This window comes from Notolepis coatsorum (genome assembly GCF_963971535.1).
Source record: "Notolepis coatsorum genome assembly, chromosome: 3".
In the NCBI taxonomy this organism is placed as follows: domain Eukaryota; kingdom Metazoa; phylum Chordata; class Actinopteri; order Aulopiformes; family Paralepididae; genus Notolepis; species Notolepis coatsorum.
In genome coordinates, this window is record NC_140167.1 from 32,321,884 (window position 1) to 32,335,239 (window position 13,356).

Below are 13,356 nucleotides of genomic sequence, written 5' to 3' on the forward strand. Positions count from 1 at the left end.
CAGTTTTTACCGAGAGATGGTATAATTTGGCTCGTGTGCGTGAGAGAGGCTTGGATGAGAGTCATTCAGCAAACCAATGCCATCAACGCAGTCAATGTTATACTACCCCCTTGTGGTTGATTTAGTTACTAAAGATCATCTCATAACTAGACAGGATGTAACTGCACCACAACAGCTTTTCTTATGCAGAACCAGGGTTTCTGCAACTTATGTTTGAATGATTCACTAATTGCTGAGCATAGCAGGGCAATATTTGTACTACATGCAACCAACCAAGTGAAGGCTATTGTCTGGTTCTTCCATGGGTTAGGCTGGTAAAGCTATGCCTCCTAAAGTGTGTAAACGGAAGTACAGGAAGTACCGGCTACAGGCTTTCCGGTTCCGGTCAGCCCAGATCTGTTTATAGTCCCCAGCGAAACAAAGAACGAAGCAGACGCTCGTAAATCTCGAAAACAAGAAAATGGAGTTATCAGCGGACATTTTCAACAAAACAATTATAGAAACGTGCAACGGCTTTGCCTGAAGAATTTGCTACATGACCGGGACGTTCTCGCTTGTTTGCCGACAGGATTCGGGAAAAGTTTGGTTTTCCAAACATGGCCAACGGCATGTAGCATATTAGCAAAGACGGCTATTCCAAATGGCACGAAGAGCCTATTGTTTTAGTGGTTTGTCCACTCATGTCTATTATTGAGGACCAAGTACGTGCCCTTAATAGTAAAGGGATTCTGGGGGGGAATGCATTTTCATGAACACCGTGTCGTGATTGGTCCGTTCGGAGGCAGCTTCCAGGGGAAGTACATTCTACCCCATACACACTTTCGGCCGTAGTGCTTTACCAGTCTTTATCTCACGGAGGAGATAAAACTGGGAACGAGGTTATCCATGGGCACAGTCAGTGGTTAAAGGAGCATGACACACACAAAAAATAATGCTGATTTCTCTCACACACATCCAAAGACTCTAAACCGTTTTGCACACATTAATTTAGTTAATTTAGTAAATGAGTTAATCGGGGACATTGAATCCTTGAATCCCTATAAGACAAGGTATTGCTATTTCTTCATCTACATCATTTGATGGAGCTGTAATTAAAACAACACAAGTATTCAATGTCCTCAATGACATCACTGGTGGGCATATTCAAACTAATTGACTCTGTAAAAAAAACTGTCCAACTAAATGAATGTGTGAAAAACTGCTTTTTGGGTGTGTGAGATTAGGTGTTTTTTGGTGAAGTGTCCCTTTAATGTACTGTACTGATGAGGGTCTCGCCATACCTGGTCTCAGACACAATGTTGGTCAGCGCTCCACCCTGCAGGTACTCCATGATGACCCACAGCTCCTCCTCCACCAGGGCTGACTTAAACATCTCCACCACGTTCCTGTGCTGGTAGTCCCTCATGATCACCACCTACATGGGCATCAACATCCACACATCAGATGCACTCCACTTAGACACAATGGAGGCTACGATGTGACAAGACATTTGTTGCACACCTATTAAAAGGGAATGTTCAGCAGTATTACAAATTTGAAGAGTGGGGTTTTGATTTCTAAGAACTTGGCACCAGCCTCCTGTTAGCATTTATTGGCAATTATGCTAGTTCCATTGCATACAATCATTTGAAACAGATCCACAATTACTAGAGCTTAATGATCCCCTACATAATGTTCTATATTGAATAACAATTTGTATACATATGGTTTATTCACCAAATTGTTCGGTAAACTACTGAAAATGGCAACAATCACCCATTGATAATTTAATTACCAAGACTTCCAAGTCGGCAGCTTATATTCTTTCAAGACATGTCAACACCTACTCAGCTTTCTGTGTAGCTGAAGCTAAAGGTGTTAAGTTACCACATATGGACCATGAGAGGTGTGAGATATTAGTGACATCACACACATGCTGCTCAAATTTCACAGAAGTACAGAGAAGCTTTCAGGGGAAGAATGTGAAAAAGGCAGTCACAAGTTCTGCGCAAATAACAATCTACAGTCAAAGTCAACCCTCCGAGAGGAGTTATCCATACAAAACAAGTGTTTTGAAAGTCCTATGAAGGGTCTTGATAAGTTATCATTAGGACAGGCTTCTGAAAATCCTTTTATATAATAAAACATGTTATAAAAAGGATCATTAAAAGATGGATCAAGTGTAGCCATAACGGACATGGACTGTGTCGTGATTTATTTCTGGGTGACTAATGTGGTGCTTTGGGACAGTTCAAGCAGGGTTCGGAGCTGGATGCTGTACCTCGTTAAACAGCAACTCTCTCCTCTGCTGCCTGCGCAGGTCCATCATCTTCACCGCCACCTGCCTGCCGCTGTGCTTCTCTCTGGCGATACACACCACCCCCGTGGAGCCCTCCCCGATCTTCACAAAGTTCTCCAGGTAGGACCGTGGGTCTCCCTTGTCCACCACCATCTGCAGGGCAGCCTTAAACTGCTCGTGGGTCACCTTGGGTGGGTCTGGGGGCGGTCTCGGAGAGGGATGTTGTTGGGGTCTGAAGGCAGGGGAGCAGGCGCCTGGGGGACTGGTGGCCAGGGAGCCTGTGGGGGAGGGCCGAGGCTGGGACGGACTGTCCTGCCTGGGGTAGGGCGGGATGGGGCAGCCGGAGTGTCTCAGGAAGGGGTCTGGCCCGTTGGGTCTCAGGCCCATGTTAGGGGACAGGCCCAGGGTGTAGCTGGCTGAGGAACGCACCGTCCTCTGGGGTCTGATGCCGCTCACTAGTGGACTGCTGGTGCCAGTGGGTAGGAAGCCAGAGTGGTACTTAATAGCTGAGTCTGCCTACAAGATGATAGGATGATAGAGAATGAGAGAGAGCGAGAGAGCGAGAGAGCGAGAGAGCGAGAGAGAGAGAGAGAGAGAGAGAGAGAGAGAGAGAGAGAGAGAGAGAGAGAGATATCAAAGAGAGTTGGCCACCTGCCCGGCGTCCAGGCCCTGCTTTATAACTGAATGTAAATCACGTCCTTCAGTCTCACACTTTACATCCACTTCATCTGATTCGCTCCCCCTGCAAGGAGCTCGCTGGAGGGACCCACATGTCCCCGGCTTGAGATCTGGCCAAACACAGCATCTCTTAACATTTACAAGCACACTGGAACTATAAGCTCACAGATCACATTTTAACACCATCAAATAAAAGGCCCAGCTGCATTAATTGAGCAGTCATCTATAGTATAAAGGGGAGCAGTCTGCCGGGGGACACGGGAGGATTTTCAAGGCTCTATAGCTTTGGCATGGTGGTAAATCTGCTTGGAGTGCATACTTCAATTCTTGCACTTTATGGCATGCAGGTTATGGATTTTGTGTAAAATCTTGATAAGCAAATTGTGTATGATATACGCGAAGTATGCATACGTGTATCCTCTGAACACAGTGATCGATTCACTACAGCCTTGTCATGCAATGGGTTTGCTATAATGTCAGGCTTACCTTCAGGTCGTAGGAAGAGTAGGGCCTTCCAGGGCTGTTGTGAGAGTGCATGTAGAGCGGCACGTTGGTGCGATACTCGGTGGTGTGTATCCCTGGGTCTAGGTGGGACTGTTGGACAGTCATAGCTGGGCTATAGAAACAGGCTATAGGTCTGTGGTTAGGTGGTAGCCCCCGGGGCAACTGGAAGTCCCTCCTCCACACCACCCTTTCCGTGGGGCTGCTCAGCTCGCTGCTCATATAAGCCCTGTGACTAGGTACGTGCATGGGGTGGGACTGGGGAGGTTGGGGCGGCCCCTCCAGCGTGTTAACGCTGACCTCGTAGGTGGACCTGGCCCTGGGCAGGATGCCGTTGGGCTGCAGGGTGATGCTCTTCTTCATGCCCAGGTACGGGGTGTTGGTCTCGCTGTGGACGATCCTGGCCCTGTCTCTCCACTGCTGCCGGGCCGGGTCGTCTTCCTCCTCGTCCTCGTCCTCCTCGTCCTGGGTCAGGCCCTCGTACTGGTAGGCGTCGCCCTCCTTGACCTCCCCCAGCCTCCCGAGGGACTGGGCCCTCCTCCGGGCCGAGGGGCTGCTCTTCCTCAGGGAGTTGGAGCTGGTGACGGACAGGCGGCTCATGTCGTTGATCATGGCGGCGATGTAGTCCCCGTGGCCGACCATGCTGCCCCGCACGATGGTCTGAGGAGAGGGAGAGACGTTTACCTTCACCCCACTGGGATCAAATTAGAGAGGAAGCTTGTCGATTTGGGTGACAATCATCGCCGAGAGCCACGTTCAATTTAGACATACCAAATGGATACCAAACAGAGAAGGTAAAGACGACTTTGAACTGTTGAACAGTAATCCAGAACTATTTTATTGCACTGTAAATTAATTATTTTATCTATTCCATTCTACTATTTTATTGCACTGCACTATTGCACTATTTTACTCAGCCTATTTTATCTTACTCTTTTTATTATTGTCTATTTAAAACTGAATCAAACCATGAACAAGGTGGCCTGTTGGGATGTTAGATAAAAAAAACTGTGATTTTATGTCTGCACTTTATGTGCTCATTTTATGCCTTTTATGTCTTTTTTCTGTTGTGAAGCACTTTGAGCTGCAGTTTCTGTATGAAAGGTGCTATACAAATAAAGTTTATTATTATTATCTTTCCCAGTCTTCAAAGACACACACTTGAATAATTCTCCCTGGTCGGTTATAACTCACTGTGCAGCTTTCTATTGTGGTGGTGGAGTTTAGGTGCACTTTAGTCTGTGTGTGTAAATAAGTAATGTTTTGTGGTGTGGTGTTTTTTATGTGAATGTTGATTAGTGGTAGTTGAGCTATGATTATAATTATGTTTTCATTTTCGGATGTATGGAGGCACTGTATGCTTGGTTAAAGTTGTGAATGGAGATGTAGTCATTTCACATGTGATCCAGGGACGTAGCGAGGAGTGGGCTGTAATTGGTCGAGATACGTCACGTGGTGTCAGTGAAACTAGTATACAGGAAGTTGCGGGGAATTTGACAGCAGCGAAGGGAGACGATTGAGAACCGGTGAGTGGATGTGTGTAAGCGATTTGTTTTAAGAATGATAGTAGTATTGTGGTAGTTATTGATTGAATGTGTGTCTTGTTTCAAGGTTTGTAACCTGTTGGAGGAAGAATTAAAAGCTTTTTGCAACTGAGTGGCATCCTGTTCATCCCTTCACCCCAGCTGCGGGAGTAAAGCAGCACACTCACAAATACATCACATATACTCACACTATACTCACAAATATACCCACTGTGTTTCTTTTAGAAACACAGTGGAAAGATGATGCGACTGTTCAACATATACACAACTGCCTCTGTGGTACACAATTCAGACATTACAGAAAGAGATATTACTATGAGCACACGTCATAGATGCAAAGACATCCGGCCCAAACCTGTCCTGACAGGAGGAAACAAAACAAAAAAAAAAAAAAAAAAACAATGACATGTGTAAGCAGGAGGGAGGGGGCTTTCCTGCTCAGCCTATCAGAGAGAGAGAGAGTGCCTGGTGGCTTATTAGTCAGTCTCTGGGTAGTCCTGTGCAGGTCACCATCCGTCAACAGCCTCTCCCGGGTCTCTGGGCTGGTGCCATCACAGCTGCACAGGGGGTGGAGGTCAGCTCACATCTCACCTAACACCCGGGGGGAGGGTGGCAGATCACAGTGTACTCCGTGTGAGCTGTACCTTTTTTTAGGACAAACATCGTGACAGTGGTCTGAACTTGACTGCGAGACGATGCTGTTCCTGTATCCCTCAGGCCTATGTTTTCCTTCCTGTCTCGCGCGAGTGATGTGTTTTATGTAGACCAGCGTTGAGACGAGGAGGTTTAGCATCAGCCCGAGCGCTCTTTACATTGCAGGAGTCTGGCGTGCAACACCGTCTGATCCCGATGACACTATTAAAAGCATAAATCTGCTCTACACAAGCTGACGTGATTATTCTCAAACCACACAGCAACAACCATATTCAGCAGTAATGAAAATGTTGGTGTTTTTTTTTCAGAGGGGGGGGGGGGGGGGGGGGGGGGCATAAACGGCACAGACAGCGTGGAAATCCTGAGATTTGCTTTCCTTTGCTGTACCTGCACTTTTTTATCCCCTCTCTCTGCCTGACATCTGTGGGAAGGCAGCATGGATCGTTATTAATTGCCTGCATGGAGTAATAAATCTCACAGCCCTCTGAGGATTCGACGTTGTACAGTCGGTGTACACAGCAGGGTCATTAGCCGAGCCCCGTGATAGATAAGAAAGCAATATGACAGGGAAGAGAGCAAAGCCATGGCCTTCCGCTCTGCCGTCACAGGATTATGGCATTTCTTCCTGAGAGACACTACTAGGGTTCCTCTGCACACGGACACATCCGGAGTCCGGTGGGCGGATCCTTAGAGTAAAACGTCCCATCTTTTTAACTCATAGGACAACTTGTAGAGTAAATTCAGATTCAGATTCCTTTATCGTCACTTATTTCAGTACTTTACAGCAAGAAGAGTGACAATCTATTTATTGTGGTCCCTCGACCATAGTCGATGTGCAATGAATAAGTCATTCATTGCAACGGTTAATTGAGATCTGAGCTGAAGGGCAAAGAAACGAGTTTATTCTGGTGTGCTGTTCATTAGTGGAACAGTTCGGGACGAGGTCAGGAGAGGATCAATAACAGTTTTTAACGGAAGCTCTGGTTTACCTTCTTCGGCCTGAGCTCCACATCAGTGATCCTGGAGGGGTCCACCATTGGTTTGGGCCTGCGTAGGTTCTCTATCAGGCTCTGCCATTGGGTCGGCAAGCCCACGAAGCAGCCCCGCTTGGCGTCAAACGAAGTGTGGACCCGGTGCTCAAAGTTCTTGGGCGCCGATATCTCGGGCCTCTTCTTTTTCTTCTTGCGAAACATCCTCAGGTCCACAAGAGCGACAGCTTGCCCGGTTCAAGGCGGCCCTGCGCGAGAAAGTAACACAAGCTTCAATAAATCACAGGTACACAAGGTGCAGGACACATCCAGAACAAAACAGTTCAGCACACTGATACAGACAAACACTGTCTGGTACTCCGATGGCTGCAGAGACATTGGCTGACCAGGTTCCTCTTCTCTGTCTGAGCAAACATATTCGAATGAAATCTGCCAACAGATGCTTTTTCCATGTGAGAGAACATGGGGGGGGGGGCTGTCAGACGCTGCTCTGTCTAGAGGACGTGCATGTTCCTGACTACCTTCCATGGCCGTCCCTAGTCTCTGTGCCTCTGAGCCAGGCCCAGGGGGAGAGTGCATGGGTTTGTAAGCACAAATGTAATGAAGGATATCTGCTCAATTAAGGCGTATTCATTCTCTGTGCCCTTTTTACTGACGAGTGTGCAGCCACAGCCCACAGGCTTTCAGTGCATTAGCGGGAGAAGTAAAATACACAGTGCACACGCCCAGTCTGCGTGAGCGTGCACACGCACACGCACACGCACACACACACACATGGTTAGGCTAAGGCAGAGTACCCTTTATAACCCCTTCATATCCCATCCTAATTAAAGCTTCATTGTGTTTGATTGCAGGGAGAGTGACCACTTAATCTTCAGATGGATGGCCTCGCCTCTTGGCCGCTGCTGACCGTGAAGCGGTTGATGTTGTGGGTGTGTGCTGCGCTGTCATACAGTAAATGTCTATTTTTATTTTCGCTCTAGGAGGGAGACAGTCGTTAAATTACATTCCATCTCATTTCCTCAACGGCACAGCTGCTCTGGGAGATAATCACTCACACTAAAAACTCCACTACTATTTCAACCGGTTTACAGTGCTGGCGAGAGGCATAGCAGCTGTGACGCAAGATACGACAGTGTAAGACATATATTATTAACATTCAACAGATGTTTATTTAATATTCATCAGGATGCACTGGATGTGTAACAACAAGCTAACGTGGATACCGCAGCGCGCTCTGAGGAACCTCTTGGATCACATCCCACACATCTGCCACGCGGGGCGACCGCAAGGTGCCCTCGGAAGATCAGATAGCATCTCTCCCATCATGCACTGTGAAATGGGTGGGAGTCGAGGAAATGGGTTTTGCCGGCGCCCCTTCGCACAGCAGGCAATCACGCAGGCGGCCCCTCTCTCTCTCTCTCTCTCGCTCTCTCTCCCCCCCACCTCCGCCCTCAGACCAACGGGGCTCCAATCAGCATTAGCGATGCCCGGTGTGAGTTGTATCGGTGACTGACCGGCGCGCTGCGGGCCCCAGCGCCTCATACAGGGGCCACCGGGGTTCAGGGAGGCCGGTCCCCGTGTTCACACATCACCTAAACCTGACTCATTAAAGGAGGTGGAGAGGAGGGGAGAGGAGAGGAGAGAGGGGGGGGGGGGGAATGGAACACTGCTGGGACGTACATGTCCCTCTTCAAGGATAATTCAATCACAAGACTAATATGCTAAGTGTTGCATAAGTGTATCACTCTGTGCTCTCCCTATGCATGTAATGTGGCGCTGGGAAGGATTTTTATTCTATCTGACAGGGGCATTATGGCATGAGGACTAGGTGTGTGTATGTGTGTTATGTGTGTGTGTGTGTGTGTGGGGGGGGGGGGGGGTGAGAGCAACTGGGGCTAAGAGTGAGGTAGATGAAACAGTGAGGAGGCAGACCTAGTTACCCCTTTTAAAAGACATGGAAAGGCTTTCAACCAGCGATCGCGGTTGGTTTTTGAATTAAGAATGCCCAAGAGAGCCGAGGGGGGGGGGGGGGGGGGGGGGGTCTGTTCTAATTTTTCACTGCCTAAGAGCCTATCTGCTTAGATAGCTGCTTGACGTGCAGATGTTGGCATTGCCGAGGCAAATGTTTACACACAGTGGTTTGTGTATCCTGTACAAGCAGATCAATCAATATTTACTCACGGGTGAAATGCAAACCGTTACAATCCTCCACCGCCCGTCATAATAGGCTAATGCCATCACAAATACGGTATGGACGGCTGCCCCGTGTGGTAGCCTACTTTATCAGGCTCCATCAGTCCTGCAGATAGCAGAACAGACCCATGGCATTCATTATTCATTCTGGACCACTGTTCCTCTCCGAAGGGCTCTGGAAATACAAGCTAAAAAAGCCATGTTATTGGAACCAAATGTAAACATGCAGACTATGTTGATTCATGCCTGGGACGAAATGAATTGAAAAGTAGATGTGTTTATTGATTTACAAGCTTTAATCACATGCTCTGGCCTTATATCGACCCCTCGGGATCCACCCAGCCTATGACTGTCTTGATAACAATATGCTATCGATTTCTAAGCATCGTAGGATAATATAAATGCATGGCGCTGAACTTGCGTGTGGATAATCATGCTTTCTTGTCACATCCCTCTGAGCTGCAGGGACATGACCCTATACCTCAAAGGCTCGTCTTGAATCTATCAAAGTACTGAAGCGAAACTCTGTAGCAGGCCAGTTTATTGCCATATGCGGACTATGCGGTTGCATAGGGCCCCCGAAGCCACCAAGGGGCCCCCTAAAATGCCATACTTTTTTTTGTATTCACTCAATACACTGTACACTGTGTATATATATATATATATATATATATATATATATATATATATATATATATATATATATATATATCCTGTAGGGATGTAACAAATCATCAGCTTAAAAATGTAACCGATAGGCTACTGCTTATGACCGCAAGTGGGCGTTTCTTTATAAAAAGAAAATATATACATCAGTAGCTTATAAACAAATGTAGTTGCATTTTCAAACTTTATTTAACTTTAACTTTATCTTAAATAGTTCCATTTAAATTTCAATATTGTAAGTCAGAAATGTAAGGAAAATGCCGTATCGGTCTCATTTATGTGCATTTGGGAGATGTTATAATGCAGATTCGGTAAATCCTGTACGTTTTCAGGAGTTTCTTGATGTAGGGGAGCCCGAGTGTTTCCTATTTATTATCATTTTCTGTCATTGCTGGGGTCAACTTGAGATGTTTGATTTGAATTTGTGAGAAAAAAATATATACGTTTTGTTAACAGATCTAGCCTCTTTTCCTCTTAAAGTGCACCAGATTGATGCATTTACAGTAAATGTTAAATGCATGCCCACCAGAACCCGCACAGAGTTTGGGAAAAGGGCCTTCATGTTCTCTGCTCCCTCTGCCTGGAATGGACTTCAAAAAACTTTGAAACTGCAGGCCCTCACTACCATATCTGATTTTAAAGTTCAAATTAAGGGCATTTTAAAGAATGAGATGGGAGAATGTCGCTGCTTCACTGCATAATGTGCTCTTATATTTTATATTTAACCTGACCTTCTCTCCCCAGCAACCTCCTGCAAAGCCTCACCTTCCATCCTCTTTCTACCTTTTTACCCTACCCTCCAATCTCCCCCAATCCCATTCAATCTAATTTGCTGCAGCTCAAATGTATCCCCTTTGCCTTTTATGTCTCTGTCTGTGTTTTGTGTATTTTGTATGTTTGTTTTTGTTTTTGCTGCCATTTTGGCCAGGTCTTGCTCGAAAAAGAGATCTTTGATCTCAAGTGACTACCTGGTAAAATAAAGGTAAAAAAGAAAAAAAGAAAAAAAAAGGAATCGCCTAAAAATACATACCTAAGTAAATGGAAGATTGCTCCACTTCTACAAGGTCCATTAGCATGTTCTTGGTGTCTAGGGACATCTATGGATCCCAGGGAATGTATTCCCAGTGTCAGAAATATTGTGTCTGTTACTTGGCTTGAGTAAATTGTAATGAACCAAAAGAGAATATACATTATCTTTTTTTTCATCTTTGATGGTGAATAACACCATGCTAAAATTTACCAGACATGAAAAGCACCTTCTTGAGATCACGTGTACAAAAGATCTAAGCAAATGAATAAAGGGCAGATGATTAACAGGAGGTTTTGTAGATACAGTACTGAATTCTGCCATCCGGACAGATGCAATTTGAAATATGCTATATATTATGCTACTATATTATAGAATATAGAATATCAGGCCTATAAATGACCTTATTATGGCCAAGTCACACATCGCTGGATCAGGCCAAATCTCCCCTTTCCAATGGCAGAGTTCAATCTGGATTTAGTACCACCAGGCGCCCTGACAGGGCAGCAAAACCTGTGAATGAAATCTACTGTAAGTACAGTTACCTTTTTCTAATGTACATTTCTCTGCCATTTTTCGTCAGATTGCAACACCGTTTTTTGCTAGACGTTCACAGAAAGGTAGATAAACGAACTGCGTTCTATTTTATGGCAATAACGTTCAGGTTTGTTCCACCCGTGAGATATGATCCCAAAAAAAAGAGAAAGAAAAAAGCATTTTTTTATTGACAGGGGTTGGCGTGAGCTGGGAAGTGTAGTTTTTATTTTATTCGATATCCCTATACAAATCCTTGCGTCAATAAACACCTTTTTCCGACTCGATGAGATTTCTATAAACTCATATTATACACTTTGACTGCTGTTTTGACTGGGTTAGAGTCTTTACTCTTGGCTACATTTGAAAAAGAAACGCAACATTCATTCATACATTCTGTAGAGATGGATTTATGGCGTGATATCAATCTTGTACCGGACAGCTCTGGCTTAAGAGGTTAAAGGGTTTGGAATCCCCCCACCATAGTTTCACAAAATAGGGGCCCCAAACAACATTTAGCTTAGGGCCCCCAAAAAGCTAGAAATGGCCCTGGTCGGTAGCGTCTAGTCTACCGTCAAGCAAGTCAGAAGCCATGGAGGGTGAGGTCGTCCTAACATTGACGTATTTATTTGATTCTTTCATGGCTACTCTGTGAAAAGCGTGGATCCAAATACATGTGCTGAACATACACCCACATATACAGCGGCAACCAGGGCAAACACAATTCTCGCGTAAGATTTGTTTTAAAAGCACATGAATTTCCACTATGCGTCAAGTCTGGTTAATAAAGACTGAATATAGCTTCAGATTTTTCAAATTATACAGTATGCCAAACAGAAAGCCAAGAGTCTATACTGGCAATAGATCCAGTTGCACCGCTCTAAATGTCAGACCCACTGCATACAGATTATAATAATTAATTGCATTTATATAGCGCTTTTCTGTTTTTCTAGACACTCAATGTAGGGTGGGAATTGCCTCCTTCACCACCACTGGTAGCACCCAACCTTGGGCTACGCAGGCTCAATAGCTACCATACAATGGCACCCGGCACACATCACACTACACAATGGCTGAACGGCTCAGGAGACATGGATTGATATCAGTCAATTAAGGGGAAGGGATGATTAGGTGGCCTTGATGTCAGAGACCTGATTGGGAATTTGGCCAGGAACGTCGGGGAACCCCCTACTCTTTACGATAGGCGTCCTGGGTTCTTGTTAATGACCGAATTCTGTCAGGACCTCGGTTTAGCGTCTCATCCGAATGACGGCACTCGCAGCTGTACGGTGTCCCTATCACCGTAACAGGGGCATTGTTACTGACAAGTCCAGAGGACAGAGTGCCCCCTGCTGGACAACAACACCACTTTCCGACAGCAGCCTTGACCGGGGCTTGAACCGGTGATCTTCCGATCATGAGTCCGGAGCTCTACTCATGTAGCCACGCTGCAAGAGAAGCTCATCTTTATCTCACCGACCATCCAAAGATCCAAACACAGCCTCAACCAGCCGCCCGTCAGGTGTGGCTTCACCACCCGAGGCCAGCCACGCATCTCACCACCCGAGGCCAGCCACGCATCTCACCACCCGAGGCCAGCCACGCCTCTCGCCTGCCGAGGCCAGCCACGCCTCTCACCACCCGAGGCCAGCCACGCCTCTCACCTGCCGAGGCCAGCCACGCCTCTCACCACCCGAGGCCAGCCACGCCTCTCACCTGCCGAGGCCAGCCACGCCTCTCACCACCCGAGGCCAGCCACGCCTCTCACCACCCGAGGCCAGCCACGCCTCTCACCTGCTGAGGCCAGCCACGCCTCTCACCTGCAGAGGCCAGCCACCCCTCTCACCACCAGAGGCCAGCCACGCCTCTCACCTGCTGAGGCCAGCCACCCCTCTCACCACCAGAGGCCAGCCACGCCTCTCACCTGCAGAGGCCAGCCACGCCTCTCACCTGCAGAGGCCAGCCACGCCTCTCACCTGCAGAGGCCAGCCACGCCTCTCACCTGCAGAGGCCAGCCACCCCTCTCACCACCAGAGGCCAGCCACGCCTCTCACCTGCTGAGGCCAGCCACCCCTCTCACCACCAGAGGCCAGCCACGCCTCTCACCTGCAGAGGCCAGCCACGCCTCTCACCTGCAGAGGCCAGCCACGCCTCTCACCTGCAGAGGCCAGCCACCCCTCTCACCACCAGAGGCCAGCCACGCCTCTCACCTGCTGAGGCCAGCCACCCCTCTCACCACCAGAGGCCAGCCACGCCTCTCACCTGCAGAGGCCAGCCACGCCTCTCACC

At 47.3% G+C, this 13,356-nt stretch overlaps 1 protein-coding gene across 1 annotated transcript in view; it reads right to left on the minus strand.

The window, feature by feature from the left end:
- pak6 (p21 (RAC1) activated kinase 6) overlaps positions 1-13,356 on the minus strand; it is a 32,421-nt gene that overhangs the window by 4,192 nt on the left and 14,873 nt on the right. Inside the window, exons 2-5 of the mRNA XM_084310774.1 lie at positions 6,645-6,892; positions 3,443-4,117; positions 2,261-2,794; positions 1,281-1,414 (exon numbers count right to left, since the gene is read on the minus strand). Of these exons, the coding sequence (XP_084166900.1) occupies positions 1,281-1,414; positions 2,261-2,794; positions 3,443-4,117; positions 6,645-6,848 (1,547 nt within the window). The 5' untranslated portion in view covers positions 6,849-6,892. The remainder of the gene's footprint in view (positions 1-1,280; positions 1,415-2,260; positions 2,795-3,442; positions 4,118-6,644; positions 6,893-13,356) is intronic.